Raw genomic sequence first — 13,351 nt, 5'->3', positions numbered from 1 at the left:
CAAAAATAAAAAATTTAAAAATTGCCATTCACAGCGATTCAAACACATGTATTGTCCATAAGTAAATGATATACTCAGGTTGCAGCACTCTGAGCAACATAGTCACAAATTGTTTATTTGACGACCCAAGAGTTCTGAGGAACTAAAAATGGGTAAAACATCAAAAGACAAACGTGATGTATATTATCGCCTAGCCAAGGAGGAAGGTTGGCGAGCACGCAGCGCTTTCAAATTGCTGCATATCGAACAGGCTTTCGGCATATTCGATGGTAAGCAGATAGAAATCCAAAAATTGTAAAGAATCAATATTGCTTACATTGCATCTCAGGTGTTCAACGTGCTGTGGACTTATGTGCTGCCCCTGGCAGCTGGTCACAGGTGTTGGCGAAGAAGCTTTTACGTAGTAGCCTCACCGATGACGAGAAACTTGCGGTGAAAATCATTGCCGTCGATCTGCAGGCGATGGCACCGCTCCCGGGCGTTGTGCAAATCCAGGGTGATATCACTAAGGAGAGCACTGCGGAGGCTATCATTGGCCACTTCAGCAGCGATGCACAGCAAAAGGCACAGCTGGTGGTGTGCGATGGAGCACCTGATGTTACAGGAGTCCATGAAATGGATGAATATATGCAGAACCAGTTGATTGTCTCCGCCTTGAGCATTGCCACTTTTGTATTGGAGCCGGGTGGCAAATTTGTGGCCAAGATATTCAAGGGCAACGACAATTGCTTGCTCGAATCCCAAATGCGCACATTCTTCACCAATTTCTGCATCTTTAAACCGCCCAGTTCGCGTCCGTCGAGCATTGAAGCATTTGTGGTTTGCAGTGGCTTCCGTTTGCCCACTGGTTACATTCCCCAGATCATTAATCCCGCCCGGGATGATATTAGAGCTTTGTCACTGAAGACCGGTTCGGAAACCAATCGCAGACTGGTGCCATTTATTGCTTGTGGGGATTTGAATGGATCACTCGGTGATGATGTGGTGGGGTTGATGGATGATATAACCTTGGAAGATGTAGAAATGGCTTATGATAGCTTCATGAAATCAGATTCAACAGATGACTTTAAGGATGTGCTAAACGATGTTTTTCAGCAAGAGATTGCTCAGCGAAAGAAACAAACTTCTCAATAAATAAAAATAATAGAGGCTGACTAAAGAAAACCTTAAAAACATATTTCTTTCGAATCGAATAGGAAATATCTCTAATAGAGTATTTTTACTGACTGCAATATTGAACGGATCTAAAAATATTCGTTTAATAAAACTTTAAAGACCTTCAAGAAAATGTTTAAAAATACTTGACAGCATAATAAACGCTTTTTACTTTGTGCGAAATATAAATGGTCAACAAAATTAGTATAAGATAAAAATTATTGAAGAACTTTAACCAAATCTTTATTGGACATATACATAAATACATATAAAAATGGGAGACAAAACGGTATGGCGTGAGATTATAATTAAATGAGATGTTGGCAGATGAATATTCGGAAATACTAAAACATATTTTAAACAGCGCCATCGACAACAATCTGTAGAATTGTGCGTCGCTTGGGATCGTAGGAGAAACCATTGCTGCGGAACAATTCGGATTCGTAGAAGGGTTTCAAGTTCACAATATCCAGCTGCTTGGCACGCTCAATAAGATCGCGTTCCATAATCTCCACATTGGTGGCGCTGGGTCCATCCTTGCAGCGAATGTAGGCCAATTGATCCAGCGTGAGTTGACGCAGAATGAAGAACAGCAGCTCGGAATGATCCTTCTGGAAGGCCAAGTACTTTTGGAATGTGTTGCGCATCTTCTTCATCACACTGAACTTTTGTGCCTCAATGAAGCTCTCCAGCATCATGCGAATGGCCATGCTGACGTCCGCCTCCAGCACATTCTCTCGCAGATGGAGACGAGCATGTGCCTCCGCCATGCGAATAACGCTCTCGATGTGACGCACCGTGATGGGCAGTGAGCCGGTGGCAAACGATTCCTGACGCAACTGCGAGTACATCTTGGCAATCTTGTCCTCATCAATGTTCTGCAAAAGTTAAAGATGCCAATTAGTAAAGCGTAATCGAAGAGAATGAATTATAATCTTTACTTACTGTCAACTTGGGACGAATATTCTCCTTAGCGTAGACAATGTATTGACGCAGCAGATCCTGTGGAATTTCATCCACCGTCTTCAGCTGTGGTTCCTCCAGCTCTGGCTGCTCCTCCTCGCTGGGATGATGCTTCATATGCGAGTGCACCACAAACTTGGCCAGCTGCTGATCCTGCATGGGATCAAATTCATCCTTTACCACACAAAGAATGTCGAAACGCGATAGAATTGGCTCCGATAGATTCACATTCTCCGAGAACGTCATCGAGGGATCATAACGACCACCAATAGGATTGGAGGCAGCAATGACCGTGCAACGTGCTTGCAGCGAAGTGACAATGCCTGCTTTGGAAATTGATATCGATTGCTGTTCCATGGCTTCGTGTATCGAAGTACGATCCTGATCGTTCATCTTATCAAACTCATCGATGAGGCAAACTCCCTGATCCGCCAGCACCAAAGCTCCCGCCTCCAGCGTCCATTCCTTGGACACGGGATTACGACGCACATAAGCCGTCAAACCCACAGCACTTGCTCCTTGTCCTGTGGTGAAGACAGCGCGTGGGGCAATCTTCTCGGTGTACTTGAGAAACTGTGACTTTGCTGTGCCGGGATCACCGCAAATCAGCATGTTGATGTCGCCACGCACCTTGTGCTTCTCACCGGGATTCTTGGACTCGCCTCCAAAGAGCGCCAATGCCAAAGCACGCTTAATATACTCATGACCATAGATGGAAGGCGCCATCGAGGAAACAATACGCTCGGCAATGCGCGGATCTTTGCTCAGTTTTTGAATGGTGGCAATGTCCTCATCCGTGAGGGATTGCACCACTTGCTTGGAGTCCTTGACCACCACATGATTGGCTATGATCACTGTAGCGAACACTGGGAATCCTTGATCTGTATTTAGAGAGCCATCATAGTTGTTTGTATAGATGCCGGTGACTTCCAATTCATCACCCGGTTTGCATTGATCGCAGAGATCAGCGAGGAGAATTACATCTTTGCTGCGAGGTATGCGACCAGCTGGAATGCGTCCTGGTGACTCTTGCAGCGTAATCTTTTGGTAGTTGCGATACAACGTCTGCTCCATATTGATCGAGAAGGGTCCAGTGCTCTGGCACTCGGGACATGAGCCGGGCTTAACCTCCGTGTTCTGTGATTGCACAAAGGGTCCCAGGACATATCCACACTTGACGCAATCGTACTTGATGACCGACAGCTGGGGCAACACTCCTGTGGTAGCTGTGACCACACCCAGGGTGCGCACCAACTGGTTGAGATGCAGTTTCCGGAAGGTGCGCAACTCTTCAATCAGCGGAAGTTCAGAGACACGGACATGAATCTCGGTGGTCACACGCTCGTACGTGGGAAAGATGGACAACACCATGTCCTTGGCCACCTTATCGAAGATCTCCAGCATCTGAAAGGGAGCTTCGGGCAGGAAGTAGGCCAACACATGCTCCTTATTGGCCAGATCAGTGTACGAAACCACAAATGAAGATTTGTTTTGCTCGCACATGCGACGAATGCGATCGCGGTAAGTGTAGGCACCACGATCGTCGACAAAGGTGCGCAGGAATGACTGGAAGCGATTGGCAATCTCGGTGCGTGGTCCCAGCATGCTCACCCATTCTTTTGTGGAATGTCCCTTGGTGTCTTCCAAGTTCTCAATGGATTCAATCATTTCAGCATCTTCCACTTCGCCAACTGCGGCTTTTTCGCCAGCGCGACGCTTGGCACGAGGTCCCACATCATCCTCGTCGTCGGATTGACCGAAACCCAGATCGCGATCATCACGATGAATGCCAGCAGCGCGATCCCGACGACGCATTTCATTTTCGGCAGCGAAGCGCTCTCCTTGCGACATCTCCGAGAAGTCCTCATCGTCCAGCATGGCGGGATCATAGTGATCCAACTCAGGCATGGCGCGATAATCTTGAGGGAATCATCATCATTATGTGATCATTAATGGAGTTGACTTTGTACACTTACCGTTCTCCATGTTGTCGCCAAACAGTTCCTCGCCATCCTCATCTTCCTCATCGCGCACTGTCTGATCCCCTAGAATTTCATCCTCATTCTCGAAAGGCTCAAAGTCGCCTACAGGCGACGTCATCGCAGCACGCAAATCGCGACGCTCTGCGGCATCGCTTGGCGTATTTGGCGGAGGTGAACTGGGATTATCCTAAACAACGATATTAATAACGCGATGATATTAAATACTTTGTGGACAACTTACCATTTTATTTTTTTGCGAGGCTTCTTCACTAACAAAACAATATTAAAAACAGTAATCTCTATTTATTTGTTTCCGCTTAAAGTTTGTTGTCGCGGCAGCTGCAGTTGTGTGAGTCTGGCGTGCAATTTATTTTGGCGGGAAGCAGCGTGACCGCAATGCGATTTTTGAAAATTTCCTTTTTTACACTGTTAAATATACCACAACTACCAAGATTCATTAGACACCAATATAAACGCAAAGTGTACTACTACACTTACAATTTGCTTTTAAATATATGCAATTTGTATTGCATTCAACTTGACAAAGAATAATTATCTTTTTGATTAAAATAAATATAACGAACTGTTCGCAGTTGCCACGTTTGTGTTGATGTTGGAAAGCTGATTGCTATGAAAAAGAACAGCAAACACACAGACTGTCACATTGTTTAAGTACATTATTTGTTGAGCTCACGTCAGATGGCTCAATGGTCTAGGGGTATGATTCTCGCTTTGGGTGCGAGAGGTCCCGGGTTCAAATCCCGGTTGAGCCCGCTGGATTTTTTTGCATTTTCTTTTTAAACTGATCTTAGTATATATATTATTATATTATGTATATATATTTAACGACATTTAACATATTGGCCAAGTAATATGAAATTAATTGTTATCTGCAATAAAGTAAACATTACAACTATATAGATATGTAGTAAATATGACTGCATTATTTATTATTGTAATAAAAAGTTAGTTATAAAATAAAAATAGTAATAAGCAACAATATACACTATTCTGTGTATATATTGTCGTAAACAAATTGTGCCAATTATGTGACAGACTATTTATACAGTATACACAATTAAGAACCGGCAAACTTTATCCAATCGTAGCAGGGCAAAGTGTCTGCATATGATCTACGTAAAAAAGAAAGGGAGAACGCATAAATTCGTGCTGGTGATCTTCATGCTAACCCTTTCTAACTCACTTGCTGTACATATAGTGTCGTGCATATCTTTAGACATGTAAGTAAACACGACAATAGCTGTCATTTTACACGCGCTCTCATTCGCACTCTCAACGATCGCTGTGATTGGCAGATGAAGAGATTATTTTCCATTGCGTGCAGCATTAAAATGCAGAGTTCCCAACCGAGTTTTGCTGGTTACACTAACATGGCCATTTAGATATTTTGTCAAAGATTATGATATTGCAGCAGTTAGGCAGGGGGAAGGGGTGTAGGGGGTGTAGGTCAAACGTGATTCTATTGCATGGCACGTGTTTGGACACACATTCTATAATGCGCTGCGCCTTCTACTTAATTATAGTAGAATATACGGCTCGCTTAAGGGGCGGGGCGATTTATTGCACCGGAAGGAGTCGCCTTGGCAAAGCTGCAAGTGCCGTTAGTGTTGCTGCTGCTGCTGTTGCTGTTGATACTGGTGCTTTGTATTTGCATAGGAATCGCATGCAGCGACAATGGGCTGGTCACATGCAGAATAATTGCGGCCATACAATGACATTAAAGCGAAGCCACAGCCTAAGTGAAAATTGGGAGTGGGGTTTTTTGGGAGGCGGCTGCGTTCCGTGACGTTGCCGCAGACAGCAACTAAAGTGAGCGCGAGTGAGAAAGAGACAGAGGGAGAGGAAGAGAAAGCGTGCTGAGTAATTGCAGCTTTAAATGACATTAAACGCGCATCGTGCAGTTTTGCCTCCTCGTTTTTATTTATTTATGTATTCGCTGTTATTGTTGTGGCCATTTTTTTTATTCAGTCTTAATTTTGTATGTTTTTTTTTGTTTTATTTTTGTTTTTGTTAGCATTTCTCAATGGCGCCTGCCGTGTTGTAGTTGCCGGAGTACGTGCCACAAAGCCAGAAGTCATTTGTCGATACGGAATTGCCCAGACATTTTATAAGCACACGGCAGTCACTTGCAGTAACTATCCAAGACAGCGAATTATTTCATATTAAAATTTAAAGGCGGCCAGCTGCGAAGAGGAGGAAGGTGTGTTTTGTAACCAGGTTGAAGCTCAAGCTCAAGCGATTGCAAATTGAGTCATTTTTCATTTGAAGCGAAAATTAATGGACAGTGGCAACGCCACATAACCGAGCGTGCGAGCGAGACAGACCGAGAGCTATTATTCTAACCTCAATATGTCACATTTTCGTTGCTTACAAATTGGAGTGTGTTTTTTCAAATGGAGAAACCCTAAAGTTTCCACACTTACAGCGAGAAACTAGGAAATGTAAATATATACTATGTTGTGTAGGTGCACTGCACATATTTCGTATTTACATTAAATGTACACAAAGAGAAATGTTTGTATTTGCGAAGAGAGTTGTTGGGAGTCAAGTCATTATTATTACTATTATTATTATCTAGGGCATTGGAACATATGCATAAGCATAGTGTTGACATAAACATACGAACATATTGTGGTACATCATTTATTATGTATGCATCGCACACACATATGTACATTAATAATTAGCTCACAATGAGCTGTAGAAAAAGGCAATTTATGCTTCATTTGCTGAACACGTTTTCTAACATAATTGAGGAGCAGCCAACTTAACATAAATTTTGGTGCAGCCAACTTAACTCTCACTAATGGTGCCAGATTGCTGCACATAAATTTAAATTTCAAATTTATGCGCAGCCAACTTAACTCATCTGATATTGCCAGATCGCTGCGCATAAATTTAGATTGCAAATTCAATGTGTTTGACACCAGGTTTTTGGGTTTTAACTAAGTGCATATTTTGTTATACATAAAAAATGCTTTCACAACCTTGCCCCTTTCGCTATAAATAAACGAAAACACACAACACTCTATACAAAGATGATGCACTAATGCCATAAAAACGGAATTTTGCCAGTTTGTTGTCATTACCATAAAAAAGCGTATAATTTCATGATGAAGGTAACCCGGCTACAGTCGAACCTCAATATGTGCGTATAAAATCTCTTTACATTACATTTCGCACATCCTTTTTTGGGAGGTAGAGCGTCATAATTTGGGGATGGGTGGGAGAGGCGTTAATAAGCACAAAATCCCACATACACCACACAAATACACACGTAAAGTTTGGCAAATTACGAGGTATAAAAATGGCGTCTCATTATGGTAAATTTAATATTTCATGGGCAATTTGCCAGGATTGAAACCGACACACTTCAAAAATTGCGTACCTCATACATACACACACACACATACACATACTCGCACACATATTGACATTCAGGCACTCAAATTCATTCATTCTTCATTCCAGGCTTGCCGCATAAATGTGGCCGCTATAAAGCAGGAGAGCAAGAGAGAGATGGAGAGACACTCACACTTTTCCATTGCCGTTTCTTCATATGCTTCACTCATACAATTTTAAACTCAATTAAAAGTTTGCGTATTAGACAAACTTGTGCCACGCCGAGACGCGTTGTTGACGCGACCACGCCCCCACCTATCTCATCATATGTCCGCCCATTCATCCATCCATCCATCCATCCATCTATGCTCCGCCTATAAGTATGCAATTTAGCATTGCCAATGGACTTGGGGCAGAGAGCGAGAAATGTGCGTTCGCTGCCTGCCATTTGCAAAACCCAAATGACATTCGTATTTAGTTGTCATTAAAAATGTGCGCGAGATATATCTAAATGACTTTGGCATGACATAGGCAAGTATACACACACACACATATATAGTGTGTTTGCGAACGCGACACGTGTTGAGGTTGAGCTCCTTCAATTGAAACCAACAACCCATTGACATATTTTATATGTACTCACAGTTCGTATGGGCATTGATACGCTTTTTAGTTACACTTTATACTAGATGGTATATATATATACCAAAAATTGTGGTGACTTGCCAATTACACTTCTTGGCAACCAACATGACACACTTTTCTTACCTGAGACTCTGCAAGCTGCACTTGCCAAACCTTTTACTACGTGAGCAATTTATAAAAACAACATAAAAACTACAACTAGCTTGATTTTCTGATCACAATGCTTCTCTACATTTAAAGTATATGTAAGTTATGTTACAAAATATTTGTTCAATTGAAAATCATGCTTTAGCTTTAGTTTTAAACCTCATGTAAAAAGCTTGAACTTAAATTTAATATAGCCAAAAATAATTAGATAAGTTTTACTAATTTTGATTGATTAAAGATTGAAACTATTGTTTAATTGAATTATGATACAAAAGTAACTTCGTTTGAAATTGACGTTCATAAGATATTGATATTTTTAATTTGAGACAAATGAAGCAATGGTTTTTCGTCGGCTTAAGAATGATGCGAACGAAACTTATACCAGTAATAATCCAAAGTTTAAATTTAAAAGCGTTTATATTTTTAGAGTTAAAGGAATTTAAATTGGTGGACAGACAGAACTACGGATGTAAACTTTGGGAGTCAAATATTAGTTAGTGAGTCAATATACTAATGCTATTTTCCACGGCAGCATCATTGTGACTTGCTCATTTGGCATACGAGTAATAATCCAAAATTGTAATTTAATAGCTTTAATATTTTTAGAGTTAAAGGAATTTAAGCAGGCGGACAGACAGAACGACGGACGCAAGTTTGGGGGACTCAAATATCTGCTTCAGACTAGTTTTCTCTTTTGTTTTCATGTGTCAATAAATTAATGTTATTTTCCACGCCAACACTCATCCTTTTGACAATCACGCAAAAAATTGGGTAAACTACAAAAAACATGAAGCAAGTTGCTTAAGGTGAATTAATTGACGCTTAAAAAACAGAAATGATAACACAAAACATTTCCGGCAAAGCTGGATTTTTCCACTGCAACCGAAAGTAAAATAATGTGTTTCGTATATTTTTTTGTTGCTGTGGCCAATTTGCTGTGTGGCCAACACACAAATTGCGAGTGGCTGGCGAGGCACATGAATAATGGAAGCAAATCGGCAAACAGCAAAAAGTTAAATGCTTCTAATGACAGAAAATGAAGCAAATGACGAAAAATTGCGCAAAACAAAAGAGACAAATAATAATATAGCAAAATGGCCGACCAGTTGGCTGCCAACAACGACAACAACGACAACGACAATGGGCCTACAAAACTGGTCAGCCAAACAATCTAACACGCACTCTTTTTTTCTTCTTTTTCTTTTTTTTTATTATTATTATTATTTTTGTTGTTGTTAAGAGCAAAAGACAGAGAGAGAGAGAGAGAACTCTCGGAGGAGCTGGTGAAGTGAATTACCAACAGAGGCAGCAGCAAATCGAGAAAAGCATGTGCGCGGCATAATTACGAAGCAATTAGACGAAATTATTATTGAGGTCACCCAGACCCGAGAGCCGGCGCACTGAGTTAAGGTTGCTTTGTGCGGGTGAGGGGCGGACGAAGCGGGGTGGAAGCGGGGTGAATCGGGTGGTCCATAGAACATATGGCCAGTTCCAGTTCCAGTTCCATTTGCCAGTCGCCAGTCGCTGAGTGGGCCACTCTGATACTCGTCCCGAGCTATTTGCAGGCGTGCCAAAAGGATGCGTACGTCATTATCATTCATGGTACAGTGAATAAGGCGCAGCGCAATGGCCACCGAATGGAAGAACAAAGCGCAGACTGAAATAAGTATGACGGGCACTCGAAAAGTCAAGTAGAATACCCAATACTCTACATTGCGTTTAACAAATTTTCCATACTACAATATTTTAAACATATTAAAAATGTGCTTTAAGAAAGGATTTATATTTTCGATCATAAAACTATTTCCTAAAATGCACATTTTTGGTAGGCTGTGACACATTTTTCTATATATCTGTATGGTATTAAAAAATAATTCACTGTTTAAAAAGTTACTCTCCTAAAAATGGGTTTCAATATGCGGCGGCATTTGTTAAATATATAATTACCTTTTTAAAATTCATTTCACTTAATAAAATTATATTAACAACAACAACATTGACAAAGCTTTTAGTTTGTTTTGACTATTTTAATATAATTAAAACTTTTTAAAAATGAGTTTGTTAAATAAAATTGCATGGCTAAAATGTTCAATATAATAAAGTTTTGCTGTCATTTTTCGAGACACACTTTGAATTATATTCCAATAAAATATTCACTGAATAAGAATATTTGTTGTGAAGAACTTCAACTCGAATATAAAAAGGTTTTAGCATGTGGTAACGCATTTTGAATATAATATGGCATAATGATTAGATATTACGTATTATGTGATATTAAATTGTAAAAACATTAGTGCAACTGAACTTATTTTTTTGTTGCCACCTACTTTAAATGTAATATTCCTTTATTTACCTTAAAAATATTATTTTTTTTGTATAAATATTCAATGAATGAATTGTTTATTAAAAACTTTTAATGAGTACAAATAGATTTTCATATGTAAATATAAAATACCTTTATGAAATGAAATTTATTGTCAAAAACTTAACTTTAGTGAAAATCGCTTTTTACTTCGCTGCGACATTAATGTGGAAATAATTTATGAAAAACATTTGTCAAATGTAAAGCATGTTTTAATGTAATGAGCATGTCGCATAACTTCTGGCATATATATCAAACTCTCACTTCCTCTCCCCCGTTTTGTAGTGTGCACATAAACAAAAAAATAATGCTGGTGTTGGGCTCTAATGAGCATGCAATCTGCAGGCGCCAAATGGCCAATGGATATTTGAGCAGCTGCCATTGGGATTGGGACATGGACATGGGAATGCCAATAGAGCTTGGGGATTGGGTATGGACAAATGGAATAAGAGAAGGAGAGGGGAGAGTGGAGAATAAAGAATAGAGAGCAGAGACTACTTAAATCGCGTGAAGCACTTCAATTATGGCAAATGGGTTGTAAAGTTGACACGTGAGTTTTGCATTTAGCTTTTGAAAATCAGCTGCATTAAATGGTCAAGCAGCTGGTCAAGTTCGATTCGATTGGCGAGTCTCAAATATCCACAGACAGACCGATGGAAAGAGAGAGATAGTGATAGTGGAATCGCGTGCATGGAATTTAATAAAGTAGTCAAAACATGGAAAACAATGACAATGACAACGACAACAAGAAAAACATCGACTAGCAGCTGAGTTTTGGGGCGGTGCGACCTTAATTGTCGCTAGGCAGCCAGCTAAAGACCTTGCTTGCATGTTGGTTGATTGGCCTGACTTACCTTTTCTTTACCATTTTTTTTTTACGTTTTTTTTTTTGGGTTGGCAGGTGCACTCAAACAGTGTTGCATAGTTTCAGGCGTTCAACTTTTTTGTAGGTCGCCGACTACGACGAAAATCGAATGTCATATCGCAAAAAAAGAAAAAAAAAACAAAAAACACATACAGAGTTGAAAAGCTTGACGAAGGTTACAAGGTCTTAACATTGATTTTGATTTTGACAATAGTTGTACATAGACATATACCATATACAACAACTCCATCCGAAGCACGTGTGTGTGTGTGAGAGTGTGTGTGCGTGTGAACACATATGTGCCACACTGGCATTTCAACTTTGAAGGACTTTCAAAGTATGTGCGGGCGGTGAGGAAAGAGAGTAACTTCGCCAAATTGACACTAGACACTGTTGCTAAGAGCAACTTTAACATACCCGAACATACAACAATGCGGACACGTGTGTGTTCCAGGTGTAATCCCTGGGCATAGTTGGGCTTGTTATTGTCCAAGCTGCCCCTTTTTCAATTAAAACAAAATAAATGCTACTACAAAAAATGTATGTTTTAAAATTGCACAAAAAAGTACACAGAAAAAAAAACAACTTGAAATAAAGATTATTTTATAATTCTCTAATGTACAATCTTGAAATTCAAGAATATATTACATTACATCATAAACCCAGAAGAAAAAAATCTTACTTCAGTATCTTAAAATTATAGTGTTTTACATAAAAAAAAAGAAGATTCTTGTACATATTGTTGTTAAAATACGTATTAAATTTTCAATCTGGAATTCTTATCTCAAGATTTGTAATCTTATTTTTAATCTTGATTTTTCAAACTGTCTCTTTTCCATGTTTAAAATTGGTACACAAAAAAAGTACTCAGGGAAAAAGTGTTAAGATTAGGAATTCATTTTTAATGTCGAAATTAAGAAAAAAGTAAAATTCGAAATCAAGAATAAAATTAAACAATGATTCTTCTTTTCTTAAGTTATTTTGAGAATGTAAAACGGATCGCATTGAACTGAATAGGGAAAAATATTAATTGAAGATCAAGCGTTCTTAGATTGTTTTAAATAAAACAAAAACATTTGTCTTATGTGTTGTTAATATACATTTTTAGTTTTCAATTTGGAATTTGTTATTCAATATGAATCAAATCTTAAAATCAAGATTTGCAATTTAATTTTCAATCTAGATTTTCTCTCTGTGTATGAAAAATGTATATAAAAATAACAAACGAGAGAGGTTAAACCTTTTTTGCAATTAAAGCATTTTTATTATACGAAAATTTTGCAGTTTGCCACGCAGTTTCGCTGGGTGTTGAAAAGTGGAGTAAATTTTGAAAAATTCGAATCGAGTTTTAGGTTGTTGGGAGCGCTTTTCCACAACTTGAAAATCTGATTATGGAAATTCCATTAAAAGTTTTATGGGCATGGAAAATGTTAGAAAATCACGCATCGCCGTCGTGTCCAACTAAAGTGGGACGGACGGAAATCGAGTTAGTTGAAGGCGGGGTCAGATTTTTGGTGCGAAATGCAGCTTGCAAGCAGCGAGAGTCAAAGCGGAAGCGGAAGCGGAAATGTGACGTAAATAAATACCGCAGTAGCACGCACATTCTTTTACCAACAACAACAACAACAATAACTGGTGCGCAGATGTTGCAAAGTTGCAACGACGGGAAAAATATTTAAAAATAAACATTTTGATGCAAGCTGGCAAAATTTACACCATCAACATTTTTGTGCGCCAAACTTTGACTGAGCTGCGGTTGCGTTTTCTGTTTGCTATTTTTGTTTATTGTTCATTGTTGCTGTTGCTTTTTGAATGTTGCCGCTGCTGTTGCTGTTGCTGTTGCTGTGCTTGTTATTCTTATTAGCTTTT

General features: G+C 39.5%; 2 protein-coding genes and 1 non-coding gene across 3 annotated transcripts; 2 read left to right on the top strand and 1 right to left on the bottom strand.

Annotated features, from left to right (window-relative positions):
- The first annotated feature begins 50 nt into the window (after positions 1-50).
- On the top strand, positions 51-1,237 carry LOC117573731 (putative tRNA (cytidine(32)/guanosine(34)-2'-O)-methyltransferase 1). The gene is made up of 2 exons (XM_034257102.2): positions 51-269; positions 329-1,237. Exons 1-2 carry the CDS (start codon positions 149-151, stop codon positions 1,132-1,134), a joined length of 927 nt encoding a protein of 308 aa, XP_034112993.1. The 5' UTR covers positions 51-148; the 3' UTR covers positions 1,135-1,237.
- A 146-nt stretch (positions 1,238-1,383) lies between these two features.
- On the bottom strand, positions 1,384-4,483 carry LOC117573729 (DNA replication licensing factor Mcm2). Its single transcript, XM_034257099.2, has 4 exons — positions 4,342-4,483; positions 4,095-4,287; positions 2,101-4,037; positions 1,384-2,033 (listed from the first exon to the last, which is right to left on the bottom strand). Exons 1-4 carry the CDS (start codon positions 4,342-4,344, stop codon positions 1,512-1,514), a joined length of 2,655 nt encoding a protein of 884 aa, XP_034112990.1. The 5' UTR covers positions 4,345-4,483; the 3' UTR covers positions 1,384-1,511.
- A 318-nt stretch (positions 4,484-4,801) lies between these two features.
- Positions 4,802-4,873, top strand: Trnap-ugg (transfer RNA proline (anticodon UGG)). The gene has a single exon. It is a non-coding gene; the product is annotated as a tRNA-Pro (tRNA).
- Positions 4,874-13,351: the final 8,478 nt, after the last annotated feature.

This window comes from Drosophila albomicans, chromosome 2R (assembly GCF_009650485.2).
Source record: "Drosophila albomicans strain 15112-1751.03 chromosome 2R, ASM965048v2, whole genome shotgun sequence".
Lineage (NCBI taxonomy): Eukaryota > Metazoa > Arthropoda > Insecta > Diptera > Drosophilidae > Drosophila > Drosophila albomicans.
Note: the sequence above shows the minus strand (reverse complement) of the source record. Positions and strands in the feature narration are given on the sequence as shown.